The sequence below is a fragment of the Photinus pyralis genome, unplaced genomic scaffold, assembly GCF_008802855.1.
Source record: "Photinus pyralis isolate 1611_PpyrPB1 unplaced genomic scaffold, Ppyr1.3 Ppyr1.4_LG9, whole genome shotgun sequence".
Classification (NCBI taxonomy): Eukaryota; Metazoa; Arthropoda; class Insecta; order Coleoptera; family Lampyridae; genus Photinus; species Photinus pyralis.
In genome coordinates this window covers 11084400-11109490 of record NW_022170878.1, presented here as the reverse complement: position 1 = coordinate 11109490, position 25091 = coordinate 11084400, and the positions used below count along the sequence as shown (strand labels likewise).

The 25091-nt window shown below is 33.2% G+C and overlaps 1 protein-coding gene across 1 annotated transcript; it reads right to left on the bottom strand.

Moving 5' to 3' along the window:
• Positions 1-506: 506 nt before the first annotated feature.
• LOC116180144 lies at positions 507-21972 on the bottom strand. Its single transcript, XM_031500005.1, has 6 exons — positions 21781-21972; positions 16808-17010; positions 15818-15953; positions 5959-6092; positions 2404-2629; positions 507-1234 (listed from the first exon to the last, which is right to left on the bottom strand). Exons 1-6 carry the CDS (start codon positions 21836-21838, stop codon positions 1140-1142), a joined length of 852 nt encoding a protein of 283 aa, XP_031355865.1. The 5' UTR covers positions 21839-21972; the 3' UTR covers positions 507-1139.
• Between the last annotated feature and the right edge of the window lie 3119 nt (positions 21973-25091).

Genomic DNA, 25091 nt, shown 5'->3' with positions numbered 1-25091 from the left:
TGTAGGTATATCGAATGTCACTTAGAGTGCGTGTAAACAAAGGATGATCTAATCCACTTCTCTGGGAGGTTTTAAACCAACGTTTTTAACTTCATTTTTTGGAAATGGCCATTCAATCTCATTGTCATTTTTCTGTTAGTATTTTTGCCATCTGAAAATAAATTTTTCTGATCACGCTATAGCGAGAAAGATATAAAATCATGGGGAATCCTCATAATAACCCCGATCCTTCTCTGTAAATTCGTGTCATTCGTGATGTTACCATGCTATCCGAGAGTCACTATTCCTGTGATTGATGACCTGCGAATAAAGCTGAACCTCTCACCTTTCAAGAAAAATAGACTTCCTGAAGACCTAGCTATATTTTCGTCTAAAATTGGCGAAAGTTGAATGTTTAATAAAAAAAGGCGTTGAAAATATTACGAACATTGTTATTATTTATTTAAAAATGTACATTTTGTTAGTATACTTAGTAATAATGGTATGACTAAATATTTTAAAACATAACATTTACAGTAATGATTGATTGTTCACTATAATTTTATGAGTAAGAATAGTAGTAGTAATCGCTTTGCTAAAAGTTTTATACAGGTGTGCATTAAGCATCTCATCTCCATTTTTAAATATGTTGTGTAATTACACCTAAATTTCAAGTATTAGCTAAGTACATTACGTTTTATTTAAAAATGCTCAACAGCCATCTTTCGATAACATATAAGTAGAAGCGGTAATCAATCCGTTTATAAAAATACAAAAACTTCTTTTTAAATTATTAGAAATGTCCTACTTTATAGCTCAAAGAAAAACTATTTTTGCTTCCAGTCATCAAGCGTCACAATAAAAATCAACATTTGGATCTTATGAAAAATTAGTGCCCAGTCAGTCCACTTTTGGGGCACTTTAAACGTTTATCACGGTCGTCGCTTAAATAAAATCACATTAACTAACTTCGAACAAATATTTGCTGGAAACCAGACTCTCATTATTTTCAGTTTTAGCTAAAATGGAAGTAAACACATAATCTAAAATTATGCACCTAAACGGAAAAAGTCTGTTTTGTAGTTAGGTCGTCGGAAACATTAAAGATGGGAACCGGGGGGTGGGTCTGGAAATGTAAGCACTACACAGAACACTGCGTTTCAATTTAAGTTCAATCTTGCACAAAGAAGTAATGCAGGTATGAGTATTAGGAAAATTCCAGGTAAAGTCTCTACTTTATATCCCGAGCTTCTGACTGTAACAAAGGAAAACCGTATTAATATCGATCCTCGGTAAATCAGAAAATTAAGTAGGATAAACAGTAATGAACTACCTACAATATTACCTTACAAACAAATACGTACAATTAAATAATTAAATTTACACAACGCGTTGGAGTTTAAATGGATCCTAATTATTGGCGCAAGGATGAACACCTAGTGATGTTAAATTACACGTTTTTTTTAAAGTGCGTAATATTACGTGTAAAATTGCCAATTGTTTATGTTTTTTATGTATTTTATGTAATTTATGTAACTTACCTTTTTTTGAAAAAAACCGTAATTTTACAGTAAACCTTCCTTTTTTTACCAAAAAACGACTACACAAAAATTTCTCGGGAAAACACTTTTTCTTATCAATTTGGGTGCGTAGAATCCAAATCAATTCGTACTTTTTCGATCAGACTTCTCAATCAAAAGTTATAGATTAGAAACCAATTTCGAAAAAAAATTCGGGCTGTAACTTTTGAACTAGTAGCCCAATCTTGGAACTGTTTGAGGTTCTACACTTCTATAAGAAAATGGGTCGATCATTATGTATAACCTTCCTTTTTTACCAAAAAACGACTACACAAAAATTTCTCGGGAAAACACTTTTTCTTATCAATTTGGGTGCGTAGAATCCAAATCAATTCGTACTTTTTCGATCAGACTTCTCAATCAAAAGTTATAACACCGTGTCTTATTTTCAGGTCAACTTTTTGTCTCATTATGTGAATTTCCCAGAAAAAATGAGGTTACATTTGTATGATCTCCGATGGGCTGGGACGTGTTCCAGGATCATTTTTGACAGAAAACCATCTCAAATTCTTATCTGAGAGTAGTAAACTAAGGATATAACTCCCAAAGGTCTGGAGGGTATGGAAGAGGAATTGAAAAATGCTAAAGAATTAAAATAACTTGGATCTTAATTGTACGAGAGCAGATGTCTGATGGTAAGAGCTGAACCATAAGGGCATAGGGTCCAGGCAGGTTTTATGAACTAAGGAGAGAAACGAAAAAAGGAAAGCCTTGAAGAGTAAAAGCTGAAATGCAAGAAGAAGAAATTGTAATTTTTCGATATTACTTTTCTGTATGCACTTCGTACTATATTTTAAAACTGGCACAATAGATTCTTGCTAGGAGCTAAGACGATTTTACTTACCAAGAAGTAAAGCCTCCCTCATATCCTTAACGGCCAGACTTTCGACAACACTTTCACTGTCCCCCTTCCACAAGACCGGTGAAACGGATGCGACGCATTTCACTCTCATAGAGCCCCCCAGGAAGTGCCGACTACTGAGGGAAAACTTCAAGCCGAGCGTAACCGACATCAAACCGTGCCGGTGCTGTACCTGCGGATAGTAAATTAAAGCTTCGGGACTCGCAACCTGAAATTAATAAAGTCAGCTTTATTAAAAATTTCCATTTTCGCCGGCGCGCCTTTTTATTGCTTATTTTTATACACTTTTCTGAAGGAGTTTTATGGATTAAGGAACGTAAAAGCAATTCATTTTTATTTGTATCAAATCTTTCGCCAATGCTTTTCTTACGGTTGTACTTTATTTCGGCTGTAATGGCTAAGGGTGGCAATACAAAAAAATACGTGGGATTATTTTTAGTCGATATGTCATCGCCATTTCATGAGGGACTGCGGTTATAAAGAACTCCAAGTTGCTTTTATAAGAAATCCACCCTTATTTTTTAAACAAAGTAAAACCATTTTATACTTTACAATATGGCAAATGCGCATTTATTCAACGATGTAGGCGCAGGTAGCCGAAAAGGTTGTTTGTGATGGCGTGGACGAGTTTCCGCATTACAAAAGACATTTAAAGTGACAGTTTTTAATGAAAGGTGCTAAGAAACCATGATTGTCGCCTTCTAGGCCTTGGGAAACAGTTCAAACACTTTTTCTTTGTAATCTTTCCTCGCCTCGCCCTAATGTTCAATTTCCCTACTTTTTTACTTTACTAATTACTCGTTTTGTGCATGAATATCAATCGGGAGTACGGAATTTGTAATCTGAGGACGACAACTAAGTGCTCAAAAGAGGGATTTTGGTCATCACCTCGTTTTGTACGTGTTAAATCACGAAGAGAATCTTCAGTGTGGGGTTACCATCTTCATGCTAAGAATGATTTCCGATTCTAGCCAAATTTGGCGTCCCTTATATACTTGGGAGTAGTCTATATCCTCCAGGCAACTACAATATTATAAGAGAATTCAGCCATAGAGACACTCATTATAGTTTTTGGGAAAGGATACTCCGATCTTCCCTTTCTAAGAAATACATCATACACCACCGGATTTGTGGTTCGATGGTCTTTTCTTGAAATGTATGGCGTTAAGGGCAATGCTCAACATTTGTGGAGAAGAACGGGGGCAGTACACGAGCATTAGATTATTCTAGCAAAGCCAACTCCCGAATCTTTATACAGGGTGAGTTTTTTTTTCATTTTAAGCATTAGGATCTCGAAAACCGTAAGACATAGAGATTCGGTTAAATGAGGAAAGAGTTGTAGTTTTGAGAGCTTATTTAAAATATTCTTTTGTTTTTTTAAAAAAAATCCACAGTTTACTAGATAGGAGCGAAAAACAGATTTAGTGATTTTTCATTTAACTGTTGTAGAATCGTTGGTAGTGGAAATACAGAAATATGCAAAGAACAAAAATTGTAGATTTTTTTCCGCTTAATAAGATACATTTATTAATATTTATTCTTCTTTTGTAATTTTCGAGTTATAACGCAAACTTACATTTTTTTAAATGGTAATCATAGTTGGCTGTGACATTTTTAAAAAATGCATTTTTTTCTGTTTACAATTATATAGGGTTCATTGACTTACTTTGACAAATAAACATGATACAGAACTGTTTGTATTATTAAGAGTAGTAAAAACAGATTTTGCCATGGGAAACATTTTTGTTCTCTTAATTACTGTCTATTATAATATTTAACTTGCAGTTAGTTGTGCGGCGGGGCACCGTTGTGTTGAAACCAGCGTAAATTACGTCGTGTTTCCAAATCTAACCCATCCTACATATCTTGAAATTCATTTGGTAGAAATTGAAGATAACATTCGCCTGTCCAATTTTCGACGTAAATGAAAGGTACCTATCTCACTAGATATTGTTTTCCAATGCCAACTCTGTTTACTTATACCTCTCAATAATACGAAAATTACTGCAGGGCGTTTATTTATTAAAGTACATTTAGAAAGCCTTATATCGTTATAAAGAGAAAAATTTGTCCTTTTTAAAAATGTCAAAGCCAACTATGACTATCATTAAAAAAATTAAAGTTTGTATTATTACTCAAAAAATGTAAGATTTAAAAATAAATTAGTATGTTCATCATATTAATCATTAAAATGTCTAAATATCATCATATCTAGTGAACTGTGGATTTTTTTCAAAAAACAAAAGCATATCTTAAATAAGTTCTTAAAACGACAACTCTTTCCTCATTTAACCGAATCCGTATGTCTTATGGTTTCCGAGATCCCAATGCTTGAAATGAAAAAAAACTCACCCTGTATAAGGGTTTATTTTCTGTGAGCGGGGTATATTTTTGTATTGCGAGGGGACCATTAATTTACATTTATTTAATTGATCTTGGTTATTGTTGAATGTTGAAGAATGAATCATTATTTCCGTATTTGATTTCATTGATATGTTCTTTGTATCCTCCCCGTTTTTCAAAGAAGTTATAAACATTCCTGATCAACGCGACCAAAAAAAATTTAGAGAATTTATTCACAAATTTCCCAATTTTTGAGGTAATGATCATATGAAATGTCACGATGACAGAAATGTGAATAAAAACTTGACTGTAGTTTTGCGTTGCAGAACTTGCAACAAATTTCGAATTTAATTTTATAGGTCCTTAAAAAAGAGTAATTAAAATCTTTCTGTCTACATTGTACATTGTAACACGGGGATGTTGACGATACAGTCACTCAGATACACTAATGCTTAACCACAAACACGAGGAAGTTGTTAAACCATCTGGAATAACACATAACGTGCTCACATAACCAGAAGAACACTTGACATCAAGGATACGGATTTAAAAAAAACACCATTATCACCTTTACATAACAGTCTTTTACACAAAATCGTTTCTACTATGCATTTGAAATACGCTGAGAGAAAGTGGTTTGGAAAATCACATTCTCAGTTACACTATAAAGAAAGTACTTTCTAATTCCTGTTAGTCTTCAATCGTTGACAGACGCGTTAACACGTATCCTTACTAATTAATTAATGAATTGACCAAAATTTTGAATTCAATTAAATCCGCAAAACATAATCGATCAATCGGAACATGATTCCACGAATTATTTTCACCGATTAAAAGTAAAACTACAATCATACCTCTAATGAAATTAAAGATCGAAAATAAATCTGCCAATTTTATTTAATTAAAACCTCAAAATGTTACGAGTTCTGGAGAAATGGTAGAATCATCATCCAATTTCAATTTAATTTAATATCTTTCTGTATTTCTTTCACAAAGGTCGAGGAAATCCCAGGGCACAACCTTGCACCATAAAACAAGGTCACTTCTTAGTTACGTAACTGGGAAATGCCCAGGCCGCGACCCAAACCGGAGAAGGGAGTAAATGTACTCCATCTGGGGGGGAGGTAGGATGTTGATATTCTACTATCAACTCCAGAACTATTGTTATTATCATTGTACAAAATGTAGTGGCACCTGCTGTTCATTGATGTACCAATGAAGAACGGGAGCAGGATGACTTTTCCCCGATGTACAGTTTAAGTTAATTTCGTCGCCGATTTGATACTGTAGCTCGACTCCTGTTATAACAGGATCCTCCTTGGGTAGATCTGAAACAGAAACAAAGTTTTAAGAAAACCCGAAATGACTTTTTCTTTAAGAAAAGTTAGTACCGCCTCTCACATGAAGGTTTGAAAAATAAAAGTCCAGCATCAGAAATGACACGGGAGAATTATACGTAAAACTCATTACAAGGCTTTTAAGACCTTTCTTAGAACAAGAGTGTGTTTAAATTCTGAATATGATTTAATAATTGAATAACGTTTATGAAACGTTTTAAAGAAAATTGCACGTTTAAGGCGCTCCCATCCTACTTGTACGTTAAAAGGCGTGAAATACCGAAAATGGCTGGAATTGTTTGCGGTAATTAATGTAGAAGCTCTTAAATAAGAGGAGCATCACTCATTTCCTTTAATTGCCGTATTCCTCGCGGATTAAATGTCTCCTAACTGAAAATGATGAGCATTTAGGCGTAGGGGACAAACTCAAAAGTTTAGTTTCTTTTTAGTGTAGTAACATGAGGGTTGCATGCAAACTAGCAATCAGTGCCCTTAATAATAAGTGTCAAATGCTGATATCAAAGAGGGCAATCAAGGCACGAATTAACTAAGAACGAGGGAAAACGTGATAAAATGTATTATTTCGGTGGTGGTGCGTTTAGGATATTTCAACTTTCAAGCTTCAACAAAAGCAGTATTCAGATTTGAAGGTTTTTTACAAGCGTTTACAGGATCAATTAAAGATTTTATAGTAAATTGATCAACAAAGTTAAAGGGGAGGATCGTAAATTAAGTAAAATAACTGAAAACCGTAATTGTTATTTCATCCCTTTCAGCTTTTGTTTTGTTTCGTTCTTCTAACAACTTCCGAAGTGGCTACGCTTGTAGCATTAATTTCGAATGTCACCGACGATTTTTTATTCCACTGTGACACCTTAATCAAGTCCCGGCTTTGATTAATTACAATCCAAAAAATTTTATTAATTTCTTGCGCCTTAATTAATTACTACTGAACGGTGGGAAATCTCACCTGTCCCCATTCTAATTGATAAATGATTAGAGTTGTAATTAATTATCCAATTAGTTGACAGGTTTACATAAAATAATTGCTCAACGGAATTTATTTACCCAAATACACGTGTTTTAGTGCGTTTGTGTTGTAATTACATTACGTATACAGAAGATTGATACTTTTCGCGGATTTTATATTTACGGTCTATTAATTTATTTTTATTTAAACAACAACTTTATTATGGATGTAATTGACTTTTACTTAGATAATCGAATTCCTGAAATTAGTAAATATTCCCCAAATAGATGAAGCTTAATGGGTACAGTTACGAAAATGTTTTATGAAGCTCAAATTTACGATAGAAGACAAAGGAGTAGATGCATGGGATAATTTTATAATTGCCAGAGGAGTCCTGCATAAACCACAAAGCTTCGCGTGCTTTACCTGACACGCGATATAAAATGATCGGTCATTCTCAACGTTTGACAAAATGTTACAAGCGCACGAAAACATATTTGTTTCTTTCAAACAAACATTGTCCATCGTTTTTTTTTTGCTTCTTACATTCTTCGTTCGGCCAGATAATTAATTATCCCATTGTAAAGAGGAGAAAAGGAAATGCCAGTTTTCTTTCTCGGGTAAGTTTGCGTGAGCATTGTGCTTATCGCACTATTAAATGACGACAATCAAGTAGACGACCTTTATTGTGTGTTCCGATATGTGTTTACTTATACATTTCGAGAAAAAGGATATGCATTAATCAAACTGGAAAATACATTTTCAGGGATATTGTCTATAAAATATGAACGAAATGTGAAAAAAAGCCCCATAAACGTTTGTGTGTTGGAAAATTATTTGTTCCTGCATCAAGATGATGTGTTTCTCGGTTTGTCAGACGAAATTAGTGTTAAATTAAGGATTAGTTCTATCAACTTATATTAGAGACAATATCAATAATTGAGGATCATCACAGGATGGTGATTCTGGGTTCGATGGTCTTGGAGAGAAGGGGGGTATACAGGGTGGTGACTTGCGTAACGCATCATAGGGATTTCAATGTAAAATTCATAACATGCGATTATTGACTCCCCAAATTATTTTAGAGCAAAAATGTATTAAGGTTTTTTTGCATAATAAAGACGGAAAATTGGAAAAATAAAACCGCCATTTTTTCAATAATCTGTGATGCCATGGAATTTTATAATACAAAAACTAGGCCCAATATCCGTCATGCCATGGAATGTCTGCTATAAAACAAATGAAATTCTATCAAAAACTATTATGTTTAGAACAGCGAATTCAAGATAAAGAAAGACCAAATTACTAAAAACGGTTTCCTAATATAACAATTTACAATAAATGTTCGAATAAGTCACCAAAACTGCAAGACAGTAACCAAGTCGATCATAAAATCCATTTCGAACTTCTGCAAATTGATATAGCTGGATGTCTTTTTGTTTTAGAAAATTCCATGGCATCACAGATTATTGAAAAAGATGGGGGTTTTATTTTTCCAATTTTCCGTCTTTATTATGCAAAAAATTTAAAACTAATACGGTTGATTGACGTAAAAATTTTTTAATACATTTTCCACTATAAGGATTTCGTACACCGTAAGAGATACAGAGTCGGTTAATGGGCAAAGTTATGCTGATTAATTATCCTATTCGTCATTTCTTGTAGCTGCACAAATAGCGAAGTTATGGTCAAGAAATGGAAAAATATCATTTTGCAGTGACGTTCATTTATTTTTAAAGATATCAAAAAATATCTTTTAACAAACTCTCAGGGATTTTTTCTCAGCGTTCTGATTGTACTAAAAATGTCATTATTGCTATAAGAAATACATTGTAAACTTCAAAGCAAAGATTAAAGATTAATTGATTCAATGTTTTTCGATTTTCAAAGCCTCTCAGTAATCAGTAGGGCGTTAAAGATTATCAACGCAACGCCAATTGAAATGAAAAAAAAGGTCATAGCTCATTTTATAAGATAAAATAATGAATTTTGCATTTATACCAATGCGTAAGCTTAAATAAATCAATTTGAATAGTAAGCCACGAAAGGCCATATTAAATAATAAAACAAAATAAAATGAAATAACTTTTGTCAGTTCAGTTCATTGGCATTTATAATTATGCTGTTAATTGTTGATTAGTTAGACAAATGGAATTTGAATAACATATTTTAAACGCTGCTCTATTATACATTTTAAATTACTGTATTTTTTGCTCTTCTACAAAATATTCGGCTGCACATCGGAGATGAAATGTGGTTGCAACATTACCTCATTTTGCTGTAAACGTTAAAGAATGGCTGAATCAACAATTCTCTACAGACTTTACAGCACTGCACTTCTTCTTATGGGGAAATACGTTAACGGGACTTAAGTCCCAACAACAAAAGAGAATATGAAATACGCATTCGTAATGCTTTTGCATCCATAACGCCAGCTGTGCTTCGTCGTGTCAAAGAATGATTTTCCATCTTCTATTTTTCTCTTATTTTTATTTTGATTTTTATGGTTTTTGAGTTTTTGCTTTGTTTTATTCGAAGTAAATGTTTTATAATTTCAATTGTTTATAATTTTTAACGGCCTACTAATTACTGAGAGGCTTTGAAAATCGAAAAACGTTATTTTCATTTTTGTGGTTTTTGAATTTTTGCTTTATTTATTTGGAGTAAATTTTTTATAATTTCAATTGTTTATAATTTTTAGTGGCCTACTAATTACTGAGAGACTTTGAAAATCGAAAAACACGGTAAATTATTAGAAATTGTTGAATCACAAAAAGTATGTAAAAGATAAAAAGGTAATAAAATCCTACATTTGATGCGATGAAAAAAACTTTTCCAGTAGTTCCATTAAAAATAATCAAGTTACCTTTGATTGAAAATTTGAAAATTGAAGGAGTAATTTCTTTTAACAGCCGTTCAGCGTATGTTAGTAGGTACATTTCATGATTAGTGATACTGCCGAGTCACGGCCTTCTCAGCTTTATTGTAACTGCGATATTCAATTTTTACTGGACATCTACTTTTAAAAAAACGACGAATTGCGAATAATATACAGGTGGTTCCATTTAAAAAATGCAACATTGATATAAATCACCTTGTATAATTGCAACTTTGTTGAAATATTTAGGTTGTATAGCGTTTATTTTAATTTTATATATGTGCCATAAATAATAATAATAAATAATAATAAATAAATAATAAATAATATAATAATAAAATAAATAATAATAATAAAGCCACCGCTACACCACAGAGTAATGGCCCACCCTGTACATATTTAGATTCTGTTTGTCACTACGCTTTTACTTTCCTGACGTTCTTAAATTACTCATGTAATAAGAATTGGAAATAAATAAATACAAATACAAAGACTTTAAAAATGAGGAACGTAGGTAGGATCGGTTGCTTATCTTAAGAAGTAAGTATTGACTTGTATATTTGAGAACTGAACATAAGAGATTTGTATGTTCAGAGTAAAAATTTACGCACTGTATAATAACAAACAAAAAACAGTGGCGGATTTAGGATTTGGTCTAGGGAGGGGCGCATATAATTTTTAAAGTGAATATATTAAAAAAACATTTATTATACGTATAAAAATAGAACATTTTTGGGCATAATACATAAGATATTGAGCTAATAACTAATTCTTCATAAATTAAGAAAAGAACCAGAAAATGGCTAAATGGTTCTTTCTTTTTTGTCGGCGCAAATCGATTTTTTTCCACTTTCCACGAAATTTGTCCAATATAGGTATTCTTACACGATTAGGGCATTGTGCGCAGGTACACCATCTTGTTGAAACCGACAGTTTCCAACTTTTATTTTCTTTTGTGTATGCCGGACATCGTTTTATTCGTAAAAAAGTGCTACTCAAAATACTATCTACTTCTTTTACCGGCGATATGAAAAAACGACGGGTCGATTTATTTAAAGATGGCCAAAAGAAGCGCACATGCAACATGGGTGAAAACCATTGGATAAATTCACTCATTTTACTACACATCGTAAGGCTACTAACCCATTGTTATATTTAATCACGCGATTTATGTTGTTTATCAAACGCGAGCGGTTTTCATTTTCAAAAGAATAAAACCCGAAACGTTATGCCTCCTCCGCCGTTCCGATCTTTCGTTTAAGCCTGGCATGTTTTCGGCATTCTAATTTAAACGGTTCACCCTGCGTGACGCAATTCTTTAATTAAACAATAAAGAAATTCAAATATAACTTTTCGGTTTATTCATACAGAATGATTTATTACGTGCTTTTGTATAATGTTTTGTCGTTAGGCGATTTTATAAATTCAGAAATTATTCAAACTGAAAATGGCGAATGCCGTAGAAAGGGGATTCGATTTACATTTTTTATTAATTTTCGACCTAATGAAGTTACGGAAAACATTTAGAAACTATTAGGTGTTAGGTAATGAAATTGAAAACGCTCCATTCGGCGATTCGCGCCTTCCAAATTCAATTTTTATTATACACTATTCACTAATCTGCCATTAAATTTGAATAATGGCGCATCACTGAAAGGAAAACTCCAATTTATCATTTGAGAAGAAAAATGTGACTTACGCTTTTATGCAGATTCTCATTACAATTACAATTTTCTCTCGATGATGAACGGTTGTGAATCAAACATACAATGTGCAGCGGACCCTTTTATACAACTTGTTCATTTGAATATTTTGTGTATATGTCAACCTGTGTAAATAGAGCAACAAAATCCATTAAGGGATTTGAATAATGGTCCAAAATGAAAACCAATTATTGCTGCTGTTCAAAACTGAAACCACTTCAATACTCAAAGTATTGAATTTTACAATGTTTTATTATCGCCCATGGTCTAATGGATTAAAATCGAAGAAATTCACGTTTTTCTTAAGTGAAAATAAGCAGGTACGTATCAGCATTCTTGTAGAGAAAAGGAATTTTCGTACCAAGGTAAAACTGTGTACATATTACAGAAGTTTGCATAAAATGATACCAAAGCAAGAAATATGAAAGTAAAATTAACATTGAAATACTTCAGGGGGATGAAATATGTATTTGTTTGATTTATAAGAGAATTTTAATGCGCGAATTTTTGAGCGCCAGCATTTTAAAAGATTTGGAAAGATAAAAGTAGTCGGTTCAAAGGAGATTCGTATAATAATAAAGGAAACTTGAAAAAAAAATCAAGTATTCGTTCATCAATATTTAAGTGTCAGTTCTTTGAATGAAATGAGGTATAAAAAATGAATCGAAAAAGTTTTTATCACGCACATTTGAAAATTCTGCCAGCAAATGTAATTAAAGATAATTGACGCAGTGCACTTGGTATAATCGCAAAAGAATGGCAAATGAGGGGGTGTTAGTAAATTATTTTTCCTGAGGTATACGTTCGAATGCCGCAAAACAAGTCGTTTAAACTATTAGAGAAGTTCTCAGACGGTTTTTCGATATTGTGACCTCATAAATTTATTATTTGGCTTTTTAGCAGTTTTACCGGGTAGTTTGGTTGATATATAATTCAGCAGGTCGAGACGACAACGCAAAAGGCTTTTCCGATGATAAATGCGAACTAGCAGCTATAAGTTTACTTGTCCAACACTGGCACTGCTTTTTTCGATAATCCGCACCAGCGGCTTACCGACGAATCGAAAGTGTTGAAAAAAGAGAGGTAAACCGATTGCGGAAATAAATTTTAAATGTGTTTTTTTTCAAACTAACCAAATTTATAAAAACCCTACGTATGTTTTGTATACCGCATTCAAATTTGGTAATTAATTCAATTAACAGACTGCATTCAGCGAGGAAATAACTTTTGGAGGGGGGGGGGGGCAGGAATTTTACGATTTGGGCAAAATAATTGGCAAATTAATTAAAAAGAAAGCTATATACACATTTTCATGAATTCATCGTAGTATAAGCGATATAAAAAAAGTTTTATATAAAAGTTACTATCTTTGCTATACGCTTAATTTAGAATTGATGTGAAAAAAAATTCAAGATGGCTATTTTTGAGGAACATTTACCAACTTCTTATAGTGGCGCCATATTAGATTTTTAGGTTACTTAATAGATTTTTTAATTCTCTTTTCAACGAGCTATCATACAATAAGATTGAAGATAAGATTCCAGTTATATCAACGGTTTTTATATTTTAATCAAGTAGTCTGTGATTAATTAAAAAAAAAAAAAACACAATCTATTCGAGGCAAAAAACAATGAAAATAATTACATCAGATGTTTAAAATATCAGAGGCACATTCATTTCATTAATCAAGTAATCGATTACCGATTATTCAAACCTGTAATCGCCTAGTGCTACTGGAGGGCATTCCTTACCTCCCGATTCCAGGTGATATGTTTTCTCGGTAAGCTATGGGTAATTCTAATGTTTTATTTTGGACAATTCATGACTAAAATTTGAATCGCGTCTATTTGAAATATACAGGGTGAGTTTTTTTCATTTTAAGCATTGGGATCTCGGAAATTATAATACATACGAGTTCGGTTAAATGAGGAATGAGTATTTTAGAATGCTTTTGTTTTTTCAAAAAAATTCACAGTTTACTAGATATGAGCGAAAAACAGATTTAGTGATTTTTCAAACTGCTGTAGAATCGTTATTATTAGAAATACAACAAAATGACACGAATAAAAGTTTTTACATTTTAATGCTTAACATGATGAGTATACTAATTTTCTTCTACATTTTACAATTGTTGAGTTATAACACAAACTTTAATTTTTTTAAATGGTAGTCATAGTTGGCTTTGGCATTTTTAAAAAGGACAAGTTTTTCTCTGTTTAACGATATAAGCATTGTTAAACGTATTTTAATCAATAAACGCGCTACAGGAAAAAACAATATCTAGTGAGATATTGGACGTTTCATTTACGACAAAAATTGGACAGGCCAACGTTATTTTCTACCAAATGAATTTCAAGTTATGTATGATGGGTTAGATTTGGAAACACTGTATTTCTAATACTAACGTTTCTACAGCATTTAAAAGAAAAATCATTAAATCCGTTTTTCGCCCATATCTAGTAAACTGTGAATTTTTTTCAAAAAACAAAAGCATATCTTGAATAAGCTCTTAAAACGTCAACTCTTTCTTCATTTAACCGAATCTCTATCTCTTACGGTTTCCAAGATCCTAATGCTTTAAAATGAAAAAAAAAAACTCACCCTGTATATGACAACTGCCATCTATACGGGGTGGTGACTTGACGAACGCACCACAGCAATTTCAATGGTAATTTTTTAATTTCCGATTATTGGCTTCCCTAATTATTTTAGAAATAAAGTCTATTTAGGTTTTTTGTAGAGAAAAAAATTACAAATCCGTAAAAATTAAAAACTGTCGCGTTTATAAAGTCGATAATGCCATGGAATAAATTATGAAATCAAACAAAAGCGCCTGCATTTGGCATTAGTTAGCTTTGTTTGATCTCAAACTGCCATGGCCAGTTTCAAAGTGCAAAAAATTCAAACCTATACTAGTATGCAACAAACCTAAATATACTTTATCTCTAAAATAACTAGGGAAGCCAATAATCAGAAATGAAAAAATTACTATTGAAATTGCTATGGTGCGTTGTTCAAGTCCCCACCCGGTATACTTTCAACAGGATGGTGCACTCGCGCACAATGCCCTAATAGCCCGATTATGGTGTTGCGGGTGCACCAGGCTGTTGAAACCAACAGAGCTTTTAGTACCGTACATACCTATCGTTGTATTCGTAATAAAAAATGGTATTCAATACAGTATGCTCTTTTTTGTAGGTCATATAAAAAAATAAAGGGGATGATGAAACGAAACATCAAAATCAAGAAGTGTCGATCTTCCTACGTTTTCTTCCCGAGAGATCACTGATTCCCCGTCCCCAAAACAAAGCACCAGGCTAGCAACGAGTGATATTTTTGAAAACCGCTTGAAGAATACTCTTTCCAGTGGCGTCTCCTACGCAAGGTATAGGCAAAAATTTTCACCCCTGTATAAAAAATAACAACCGTCAATATTTAAAGCAAATTTAGCGGTAAAAGTCTGGCATATCACAACTTGAAGGACCAATAAAAAGAATGTAAAGCGAGGTTTATATTATTTTATATAGAAATCTGTAAGATGGAGTACCTTTCATATCCTTCAATAACGTTAATTACACCACCTTTGCTTTGAATGCATATTTTATAGTCTATTTCCGGTTTGAATTTAGTAATTTTATCGCTCGAGAATAATTCTAGCAAATTTCTGTTTACATTTCGGAGTTGTTGACAGCCGAAGGCGCAGGGTTTACTCCCAAAGCTACCGTAAACATTTTTAAATGCAAGACAGACCGTAAAACACATATTTGAGGAAAATTGTATTGCGAAATTACTGTCTTTCTCTATATCCACGTTCGCAAAGCAATAAACATATCATTTTATAGAGAGAAACTCGATACGTATACACTCCACATTAACTCGGTCATTTACTTTTCCAATTTTATCCCTAATGATTCTTTTTGTGGAACTCCCCAAAGTCATCGAGTTTATCTCAATGTATTGAGGGTCGGTTGCTTTTTCATTGAAACGATTTTGGTTTAAATCCGGCGCTGCAACAATACGCTATTTCCTCGACGTAGGTAAATAGAGCGAAATTGATGCGAATGTAAATACGCCGCCGTTCTAAATTATGTGCTAACAAATTTGTCGGAGTGAAATTGTTTGAGGGGAGTGTCGAAAAATAACAATTAATGATTTTGGCACTTACATACGACTTCCATTCGCGCTTCGCTTTGGGCCGAAGAAAAAGATGGCGCTTCCGCGGACACCTCGCATCGATACAATCCGCTGCTTTTTAAATTCACCGTTCGTAAAACGACCTTTTTTCGATCGGATAACCCCATCTGTAACAAGAATGGACATCTGCTGTGAGCTGCTCAATATTTCATTAGGGGATGCAAATAATTAAGTCAAAGTGCATCCTTTATTACCTTACAACTCGAGAAATGTCGTAAGTAAATTCGTGAAATACGAGCCGGATCTTATGTCTGCTTGAAATTATTTTATACATACCAAAGAGATGAAATTGTAGCAGAATTGAGTGCTTGAGATGCCGTGCACAGACTTCGAATTCGGTGTATATATTTTTGCCATTCGCTCAGTGATAATTTGCTCTGATCGCTAAAATGTGACTTGGATATGAAGGAAACGGAATCGATTTACGTCAACTCAATACGTAATCTACAAGTTTATTACCCACAGTAAACTTTGATATGCTACCTACTCAATACAAAATGAAATTGCTTAAAAATTTTATGCATCCTATTTCAGGCGATTATTCTACTTCAACGGTAGCTTGTTGAATATTTTCCTCGAGTAGGTAGTTTCGCTAGCGAGGACAAAGTGAAAGCATAAACGCGGTTATAAAGTATTTCCCTATCTTCGTAATCGATCTTCCGTAAAATACGTGCTCGCGTAGACCAAAAGTTCTTGAACGCTTTGGGTTTTGATTTCACCTACATATCCATATTACTGAGTATATTTTGCAACTGCCGGTATGTATAATACGGGAAAAGGGAGAAACCCCGACGGCTATACGCTTTAGTTAAAATTCAAGAGTTGCGCTCGCGTCTGTGATATATTGAACCAATTTATGGAAACACAAAATGCAAAAAGTCAGAAATAGCAAAATTCCGCCGAATATATTTCTACGTAAATTAGAGATTGACAGAACGACGTGACTCCCTTGAGCACTTACATCTACGAAGATGCCTTCCATCTTGTAACTAGTCGCCTGCGGTCGTGCCATCGGGACAAATCTGTAGAACTCCTCGTGGTCCTTGTACCATTTGATCGAATACAGTGTATCGTTGCCCAAGTCGTAATCGCAAAGTAATTGGGCCGATTCTCCAGGAGAACGGTATTGGGGAACGTTCACCCTCACCCACTTCAGACCGGTTGCTGAAAATAAAGGGAATCCATCAGATTCAACTTTCTTTTATTACAATTTCTATACGCTATAAAGGATATGCTTGAGCTTGAACACAAATCAAATTATCAGGGTTAAACCTAACTTAGACGTTACGAGATTAATGTTACGCTTAACGAGATTTAACTTGCCGGATTTAAGTTCGTTCTTGTTAATGAGGCCTCTTTATCAAGAAAATTTTAGGTAAATCCCCTCAATTAGCGTTTATATTGCATAAAAAGTAGCGTTTGAGTTGTTTTAATATTTAATTAGAACGAGTAGCGTATACGCATGACAATATACACGTAAAATTGCGCAAAAATACTGTTAGGCGACGTCATTGTCGTGGGAAATGTTAACTGTATTTTATAAAAGCGTTTTTTATACAAAAGGCCTTACTCTTTTTAATTTCACTGAAAAGCGTCGCCATACTTAGTTTTAACAACAGCTCAAGCGAAACTTAAGTAAGAGGAATACAAAATCAGTTTATTGCATTATTAATTATTGACCCGAAACAAGAATGTGACTTTTCTTCCTTACGAAGCAAACGAACTCTGTGATAATACCATTCGTCACACGTCAGAGGAGGTAAATATATTTTTTCCACAACCAGCACCCTAATAAGATCTCGCGAATAGAAAAAAAAGGTATTTCATTTCGTTTTCGTAGAAAAAATATCGCGAACGTCAGAGTAACTGAATCAGCCCGAAAATTAGATTTTCCCGAGGCGAGTTGTGTAAAAATATAATTTTACTAATTTTTCTCCTTTAGGTTAATAGGGACGGAAAAATCCCGATTCCCACCCCGTTAGTTACTATAACCGAATATCTTGTGCGTACCGAAAGTATTTCTGTAAACTGCCCGCAAAAGCATTTCTGGAACTCTTGCGAGAGGAGCGTGAATCTTGAATAGTAAATTCCTTCCGAGGCATTCAAACTTAACCCATTTCGTGTAATTGCCGCTGTTAAAGACAAGTCGTGCATGTGGGAAACACACTCGTTCATACTAATTAGTTGTTGGGTGCAAAGAATAAAGTTTATACATCTCTTGTTCTGCAAACAAATGGATACGAATCATTTCCTTGATGTGTAGCTGCTTCTAACACGTACAGCCCGCGATGGCATTGTTAATTACAGTTGCATTTTTGAGTAAGTGCACCAAATAGGGGATAAACCAATAACTGTGTTTTCTAGAGACTATGGAATAAATTCTGTTGTAATTTTTTATTGACAAACTTGACCAACTAAACTGATGGTTAAAGCGATTGTGTCTTCATCGAGTTATAAAAAATGTCGTTATTACTGGAATCTCTTTGGCTTGATAACTTTCCTTCCACTTCCTGTAGTTGAAACGTATTCCTTTTCAGCTTGCTCATTGATTTCATTAGAAATGCATTTTCTCTCTGGTTCTTCCTTAGCCTCATCATTCTGAACGGTTTGATTCATCACAGTACGAATTGTTCAGAGGCGGATTTAGGATTTGGTCTAGGGAGAGGCGCATATAATTTTTAAAGAAAATTATTTAAAAAATATATTTATTATACATATAAAGATATAACATTTTTGGCATAATACATAATATATTGAACAAATAACTAATTACTAAATGGTAAAGTCGAGCTTTCTTTTTGTGGGCGCAAATCAATTTTTTCCACTTTCCACGAAATTTGTCCAATATAGGTATTCTTACACGATTTGGGGCATTATGCGTAGGTACACCATCTTGTTGAAACCAACAGTTTTTGTTTTCTTTTGTGTGCCGTACATCGTATTATTCGTAGGAAAAAATAGTATCAACTCTTTTTACGGGCCATATAAAAATGAAACGAAATGAAATGTCTCAACGTCTCTTGTAAAACTCAATAATTTACAATAATGGTTTTTTTGTATCTGCCCAAATAACATCAGAACAGAATAAAAACGAAATCAACAAATTTCTTGCCTCTAATTTGACCATCTTGTATGGTTTCTGAAACCCCCATCTCATCTGGGACACAGTGTATAGCTGCACTTCACCCAAAAGTTGTGCTAACGACGGGTTATCTGTATCATTTAAGTTTAAATTTGATAATTTTTTTTCACTAAAACGATTTTTTAAGTCAGTCATTAAAAGATCAAGAATTGGAATTATACAGGGTGTTTGTTAGGGAGTTAAGTAAGTTAAACGTTTTTTAGATTAGTTTTTAATTATCTTATATCTTTCAAAAACGTATTCGGTGTGGTATTATTTTTTACACATTTTCAGACACATATATCAAAGCTTTTGAGATCATAAGACATTCGCATCCCTACCATGCTCCAGTACGAGGATTTCCAAGTGATAGATTGGATATTATTGAACTTTCTTCCAATTAATTGCTTTAAAAGCGTTGTCGGTTCCACTGTGCACAATTCGTGGTCTTCTACTAATGAATTTTCTGAATGCCTGTAGGAAACTGTCGGTTGATAAACTCGACTTTCTAATTGTCCTGCTCTCTACAGTGTGATTGATGTCAATTTGTGATAAGGCTACATATTTAAAAAAAACAAGCGATATAAAAACAAAAGAGCATCAGCAAACAAATGAATTTTTTTAAATAGAACTTTTTCTGTGATATTCTTAAAGAGCTTGAAATTCTCTTTACAATGATATCAAATACGTTATAATGATACCTTAGCAATTAAAGCTGCAGTAATGTTTTTAAAACTGATCGCAGTAACTGTGGAAATTTAAACAAAAACAAAAGAGAGTTTTCCACTTGTCATGTCTGTCACAAAGTCAATTTAGTGAACAATATAATTTATGTAACAAAATAATAATTACACAAATGATCTGTTAAGTGGTGTAATGTAATGTGTAATAGGAAGTAAGTGTAATGTGTTTAAATTTGTTTTAAGGTAGATATAATAATTATTCGTCTAACTGCTTTTCATTTGTTTTCTTCGCTTCCTGTTGTAAATTTTATGTTTTTGTTTAAATTTACGCAGCTACTGCGATTGGTTCTAAACACATTGCTGTAGCTTTAATTTCTAAGGTAATTATAACATATTATTTGATATCATTTGTGAAGAGAATTTTAAGCTATTTAAGAATATTACAGAAAGAGTGGTCGTTCTATTTAAAAAAATTTGCTTTCTGATGCTCTTTTGTTCATTTGTTCTAAAACAAATGCGGTTAAATAATCGATAAAATTCGTATTCTTTAATTTCCGCTTTAAGAAAAAGTGTCCGCTATCACCATTTGGTTATATGATGATTGGGCACACTGGCAACGCCTGCACTTACAAATTAATCCCCCTTCCTCCCTTGTTTATTAAAATAATCAACGCTTTTTCTCATATGACGTCTACTAATTAAGTGAGGAATTTCTCTTTAAGATCCAGTATTCACCGTAACCCCCCCCCCAAATGCACCCTACCTCACGGATTCTAAAAAAAACTTTTAAATCGAATGGGTGGTCGAGTGATACCTGATTTTGAAGGTATTTTTATGTGGATTATAACCCTTAAGTTTTAAATCGCTACTAATTTGCCTAGCCGATACAGGGGCTAATAAATGTGTCAACATTTTCTTAGGAAAAAATATTCGTGTAAATGAATTAGTTAAATAACAAAAATAAAAACAACAGTAAATACAAAAAATGTTGTTCTCCTACATTTTGAGCCGTACTTTTTGTTGTTGTTTTTGTTTCTTTTTAATACTCGTAAGTACATATGCCTTTTCTGCAACGCAAATCTTGGTTATTGTTGAGAGCATTACTATAGCATCATTTTGAAGTTTAATAGTGATTGTGAATTACTGTTGTCAGAACGAGAGAGGGATAATAAATAATGGTTTATTCACTTGCTGAAATAATTTATCTTTTTTTGCAAACAATGAAAATGCTAATAGAACTGCCCAGCTCTTTAATCGACAACACCAGAATCGACAGGTCCATCGTATGTTTGGGCTGCCATTTTTGGTAACCGTATCGTAGGCTCCTTCTTTTTACCTGGAACTTTAACAGGAGAGATGTACCTGGAGTTATTAGAAAAGACGATTCGTCCAGCATTAGTGGAGATACTAGAAAATAACAACGACTACCTACTTGGAAATAGTCTAGTATTTCAGCAAGATGGTGTGCCACCCCACTATGCTGCAAGGGTTCGTCAATATTTGGACCAAACGTTTCCAGGACAATGGATTGGAAGAAAAGGTGCTATTGAATGGCATCCTCGTTCCCCGGACTTAAGTGCGTTAGATTTTTCTTATGGGGCCATTTAAAAACTAAAATTTATGCTAGTCAGCCAACATCGTTAGACAACTTGCGACAAAAAATAATTGACGAATGTCGTCAAATTACCCCATAAGTTTTTCAAAATGTACGGAAAATGTTTGAACAAAACCTGTATTATTCTATGGAAGTCGAAGGTCAACATTTTCAACATTTACTTGATTTAAAACTTAAGGGTTACCACATAAAAATACCTTCCAAATAAGGTATCACTCGACTCCCCATTCGATTTAAAATTTTGGGGGCGCTTGCCACCCCCGCTATGGATTTGGCACCAGGGGGGCGAAGCTAGCAAAAAAATGGTTCCCCCTTGAATCAAAAATTGACGGGTCCGAGGATTTTTTCGTAAATGTTTTGAGGTCCCCAAAATAGGCTCTGTTTCGTTTTCAAATGGCCACCCTGTATACAATGTCAGTACAGAATAACATATTAACAGGTTTTCCAATTGTGTTAGTAGGGGTAGCCACCCAAATGGACTAATTCCGCGTTAAATTTCTATGTGCAATACTTACCTTGAATATATTCAGTGACAAGCACGTAGTAAAATATTTGCACTAACAAAAATCGCATTTTTTGTTGGTACGGCGTCGTTCCGCCACAGCTTAGGTACGGTGTTCCAAGACTCTTCGAGAGAAAAGCAGAGTGACGCACATTCTAGGAATCATCAAGGTAATGTCGAACTTCCCATCCGGAGAACGAACCCAGCATGCTGTAAAAAACATCATTTATAGTATTTGCTGTAGAAATTTTACTAAAAGAAAATCTTTCGGCTTACTCATTAAAAATTCTAAATGGGACATTACAAACCGAGACATGATCAAAAGATGACGCTAAATTAATTAGTAAACTGAAGATCATACTCTAAAGTAAGAAATATTCGTCCTACTTCTATGTGTAGTATAATATCACGCTGTTATTTAAATGAAACTTGAAACTTTGACATATGCCTGGCAAACATAATCAAATTCCTTTTTGTTCAGCTCTTTTCAATGGAAAAAATAAGCTTTTGTGAATTGCGATCATATCACAAAGAGGATTTCAAAACGTTATTAAAATGTTTTGTAAATAAACATAAAAGACGGAATAATATTATCTTAGGTTTTTACTACTTTTACCTATCTTTTGTACGTGACAATTTCTTCTATTTGTAAATTTCATGCTGTAGTTTCTGTCTATTATGTGCAATGACAGTTAACATAGGTGAAAACGCAAAGAAAAAGTATTAAATTAATTAATATTTGAAATGTAGGGATGCTTTTACATCACATGTATTCGCCAAACTGGAAAAAGGGGCTTTGTTCGTTCCGTAGGTAGCTAAATAATAAAACTACTTGGGTTCATATAATAATACAAAGGAATTTGTTAGTAGATTTTGCACGGTAAAGTACCTTTAATTTATGAAGAGGGAAAATCAAATTAACTCAATAGAGATATCTACGCTTTTAATTGCATTTTATGAAATGTTTTTTTTTTATTAAAAAGTAAAGCTCTCGTGATACTTTCGAGAATGTAACGACTTCGTGACTTTTTTGTTTTTTTACCAATTAAATCCTAACTAAAATTCTTTGGAAGAGTATTATCCAAAGTTTAACCATTGAATTTATAAATGTATGTCATTTTGATATTGCTGTAACGTACTTATTACATCAAATTCTCATGGCGTCACTGTCACAGAGGTAATTAATTCGTATGAATATTAACTATAGTACCGCCAAGTTCGGTAAATTGCTTCGCAATTAAACGAGAAAGCTATACACAAAACAATTTATTTAAAAAATCGTATAAAGCAATCGAAATTCAGAATTAGTAACCGCCCTTTTAAAAAAATAAATGTGGAGAAAAACGTTCCAGAATATCAATTTTCACGCTGAAATTTTCATCAAAAGCCTTGCGTGAAGTTGAAAAGTAATCAGAAAGGTAAATGAAATTTGTACTGTTGGTTATGGTCATAGACATTTCGATAGGTCGTTAAAACGTTCAACAACTACCTACCCTTTTAGAACTAAATTGTTCTTGTAGGTACTTTAATAAATTTGCATATGTATTAGGTATTTAGCATAAGAAAATATTTCGTAATATGCTCGCCAATGAAACTTTTCCCAAAGCAATCTCATTTCCTATGAGAGGTTTTAAGGCGATTATTCCGCGAGCACTTTCAATAAAGACTTAAAGCTGACAATGAGATGAAATAATTTTTCGCCTCGTGGTCATTGTATCGTGCCTGGATTAATATCATATTTAAAGGATAACAATCAAATTTTGGGCAAAAGTTACTCGAAAATATTAATGATGGTTCAAAATGGAAGGATTTTCGGCAAAACTTCCACTCGGAAATTTAGAAGGAAAGGCAAAGGAATTACAAGTTCGAAGTCGAAGGTAAGGTGAATCATCAGACATTAGCTGAAATAAACGTACATAAAATTTTATGTACGTTCATTTCATAAACGCCTGTAAAACAATGTTTGTTTCTACTACTATCATTAGAAACACAAAAATTAAAAAGAAGAAAGAATGGGCAATAAATAGATGAATTATTACAAGAAATTCTGATAAAACAAGACTTATTCAAAGTCTTCTTAAAAAATACCTATTTGAACATACCTGTCTCGGCAAACACAAAGAAATAAAGTAATTTAATAAAAAAATTTCAAAAAATGAAGTATTTTCAAAATAATGTTTATATTCATACTCAAAATATAACTGAACTATGAGAAGAGACTAAAAAGGCAGCTAATCTATACAAATCAAAACACCCTATAAAATAAATAGTTGACGAGAATGGATACAAAGTGAACATGAGTGAAATAGTGGAGCTTTTTGATGACTACATACTTCGTATCCGTTCCCGAATCATTAGCTTCTCGTGTCGGTAGCTCGGGAACTTACAAAGATAACATATCTTCTGTAACAATAACTTTTCCGTGGTGTCCAATCACTTTCTTTCTTACAAAGATTTGTTTTCTTACAGAATCACAATACGGATTTATGAAAAATACATCATTTGAAGATGCACCGACTGACCTTGTTAAAAAAATTATAACGTACCTCTTGAGATAACTCTGAGTAATGTCCAGCAGTATTCTTATTTCTTAGATCTTGCTAAAGCATTTGGTTCAGCGAGTCATGACATATTATGTGATAAAAATTATATATATATATATATATATATCTATTATTGATATAAGTCGAGATCCGGATAATAGTAGGATAACCTGAGATCCCCCTTTAAAGTTAAAAATATGCGTGTGTAATGGGTTGCCAATGACATGAAATATGTTCTTCTATCATTACCCCTATAGAGGGGAAAGAAATTCATACAATTAAAATTATCCATATAAAAAGCAGTTAGGATGAGATCAAAAAATAAATACACTTAAGTAGAGATCATATAGTGTATAAAATGACATTGGTGTATTAAGTAGAGATCATGCGGTGTTGTCAAATGTACTTGTTCTAAAAATAGATTTCGTTATCTTTTGCGAATACTTAACAAGTTGTTAGCCTTCATGTGGGATTCCTTCGCGTATTCTTTCTTCGATAAAGCGTTAATATTATTTGGCACCCGGGGCTTGAAAATATTATAACATTTAATTATATAATACCTAGTGTAATAGGTACTCTATTTTACATCGATGATAAATTAAAACGATTACCTATTTATTGAAGGAAAGAGTTCCCGTTGGAAATGATTTTTTTATTTTTCTAACAGCTGATAGTGGTTCATAAGTCTACATCTTTGAATTAAAGGACCCAATTCAAACTCACTTTCAAAGCACAATTGCCATTATAATTAATGTAATAAATTTTTGCCATTAACTGAAAT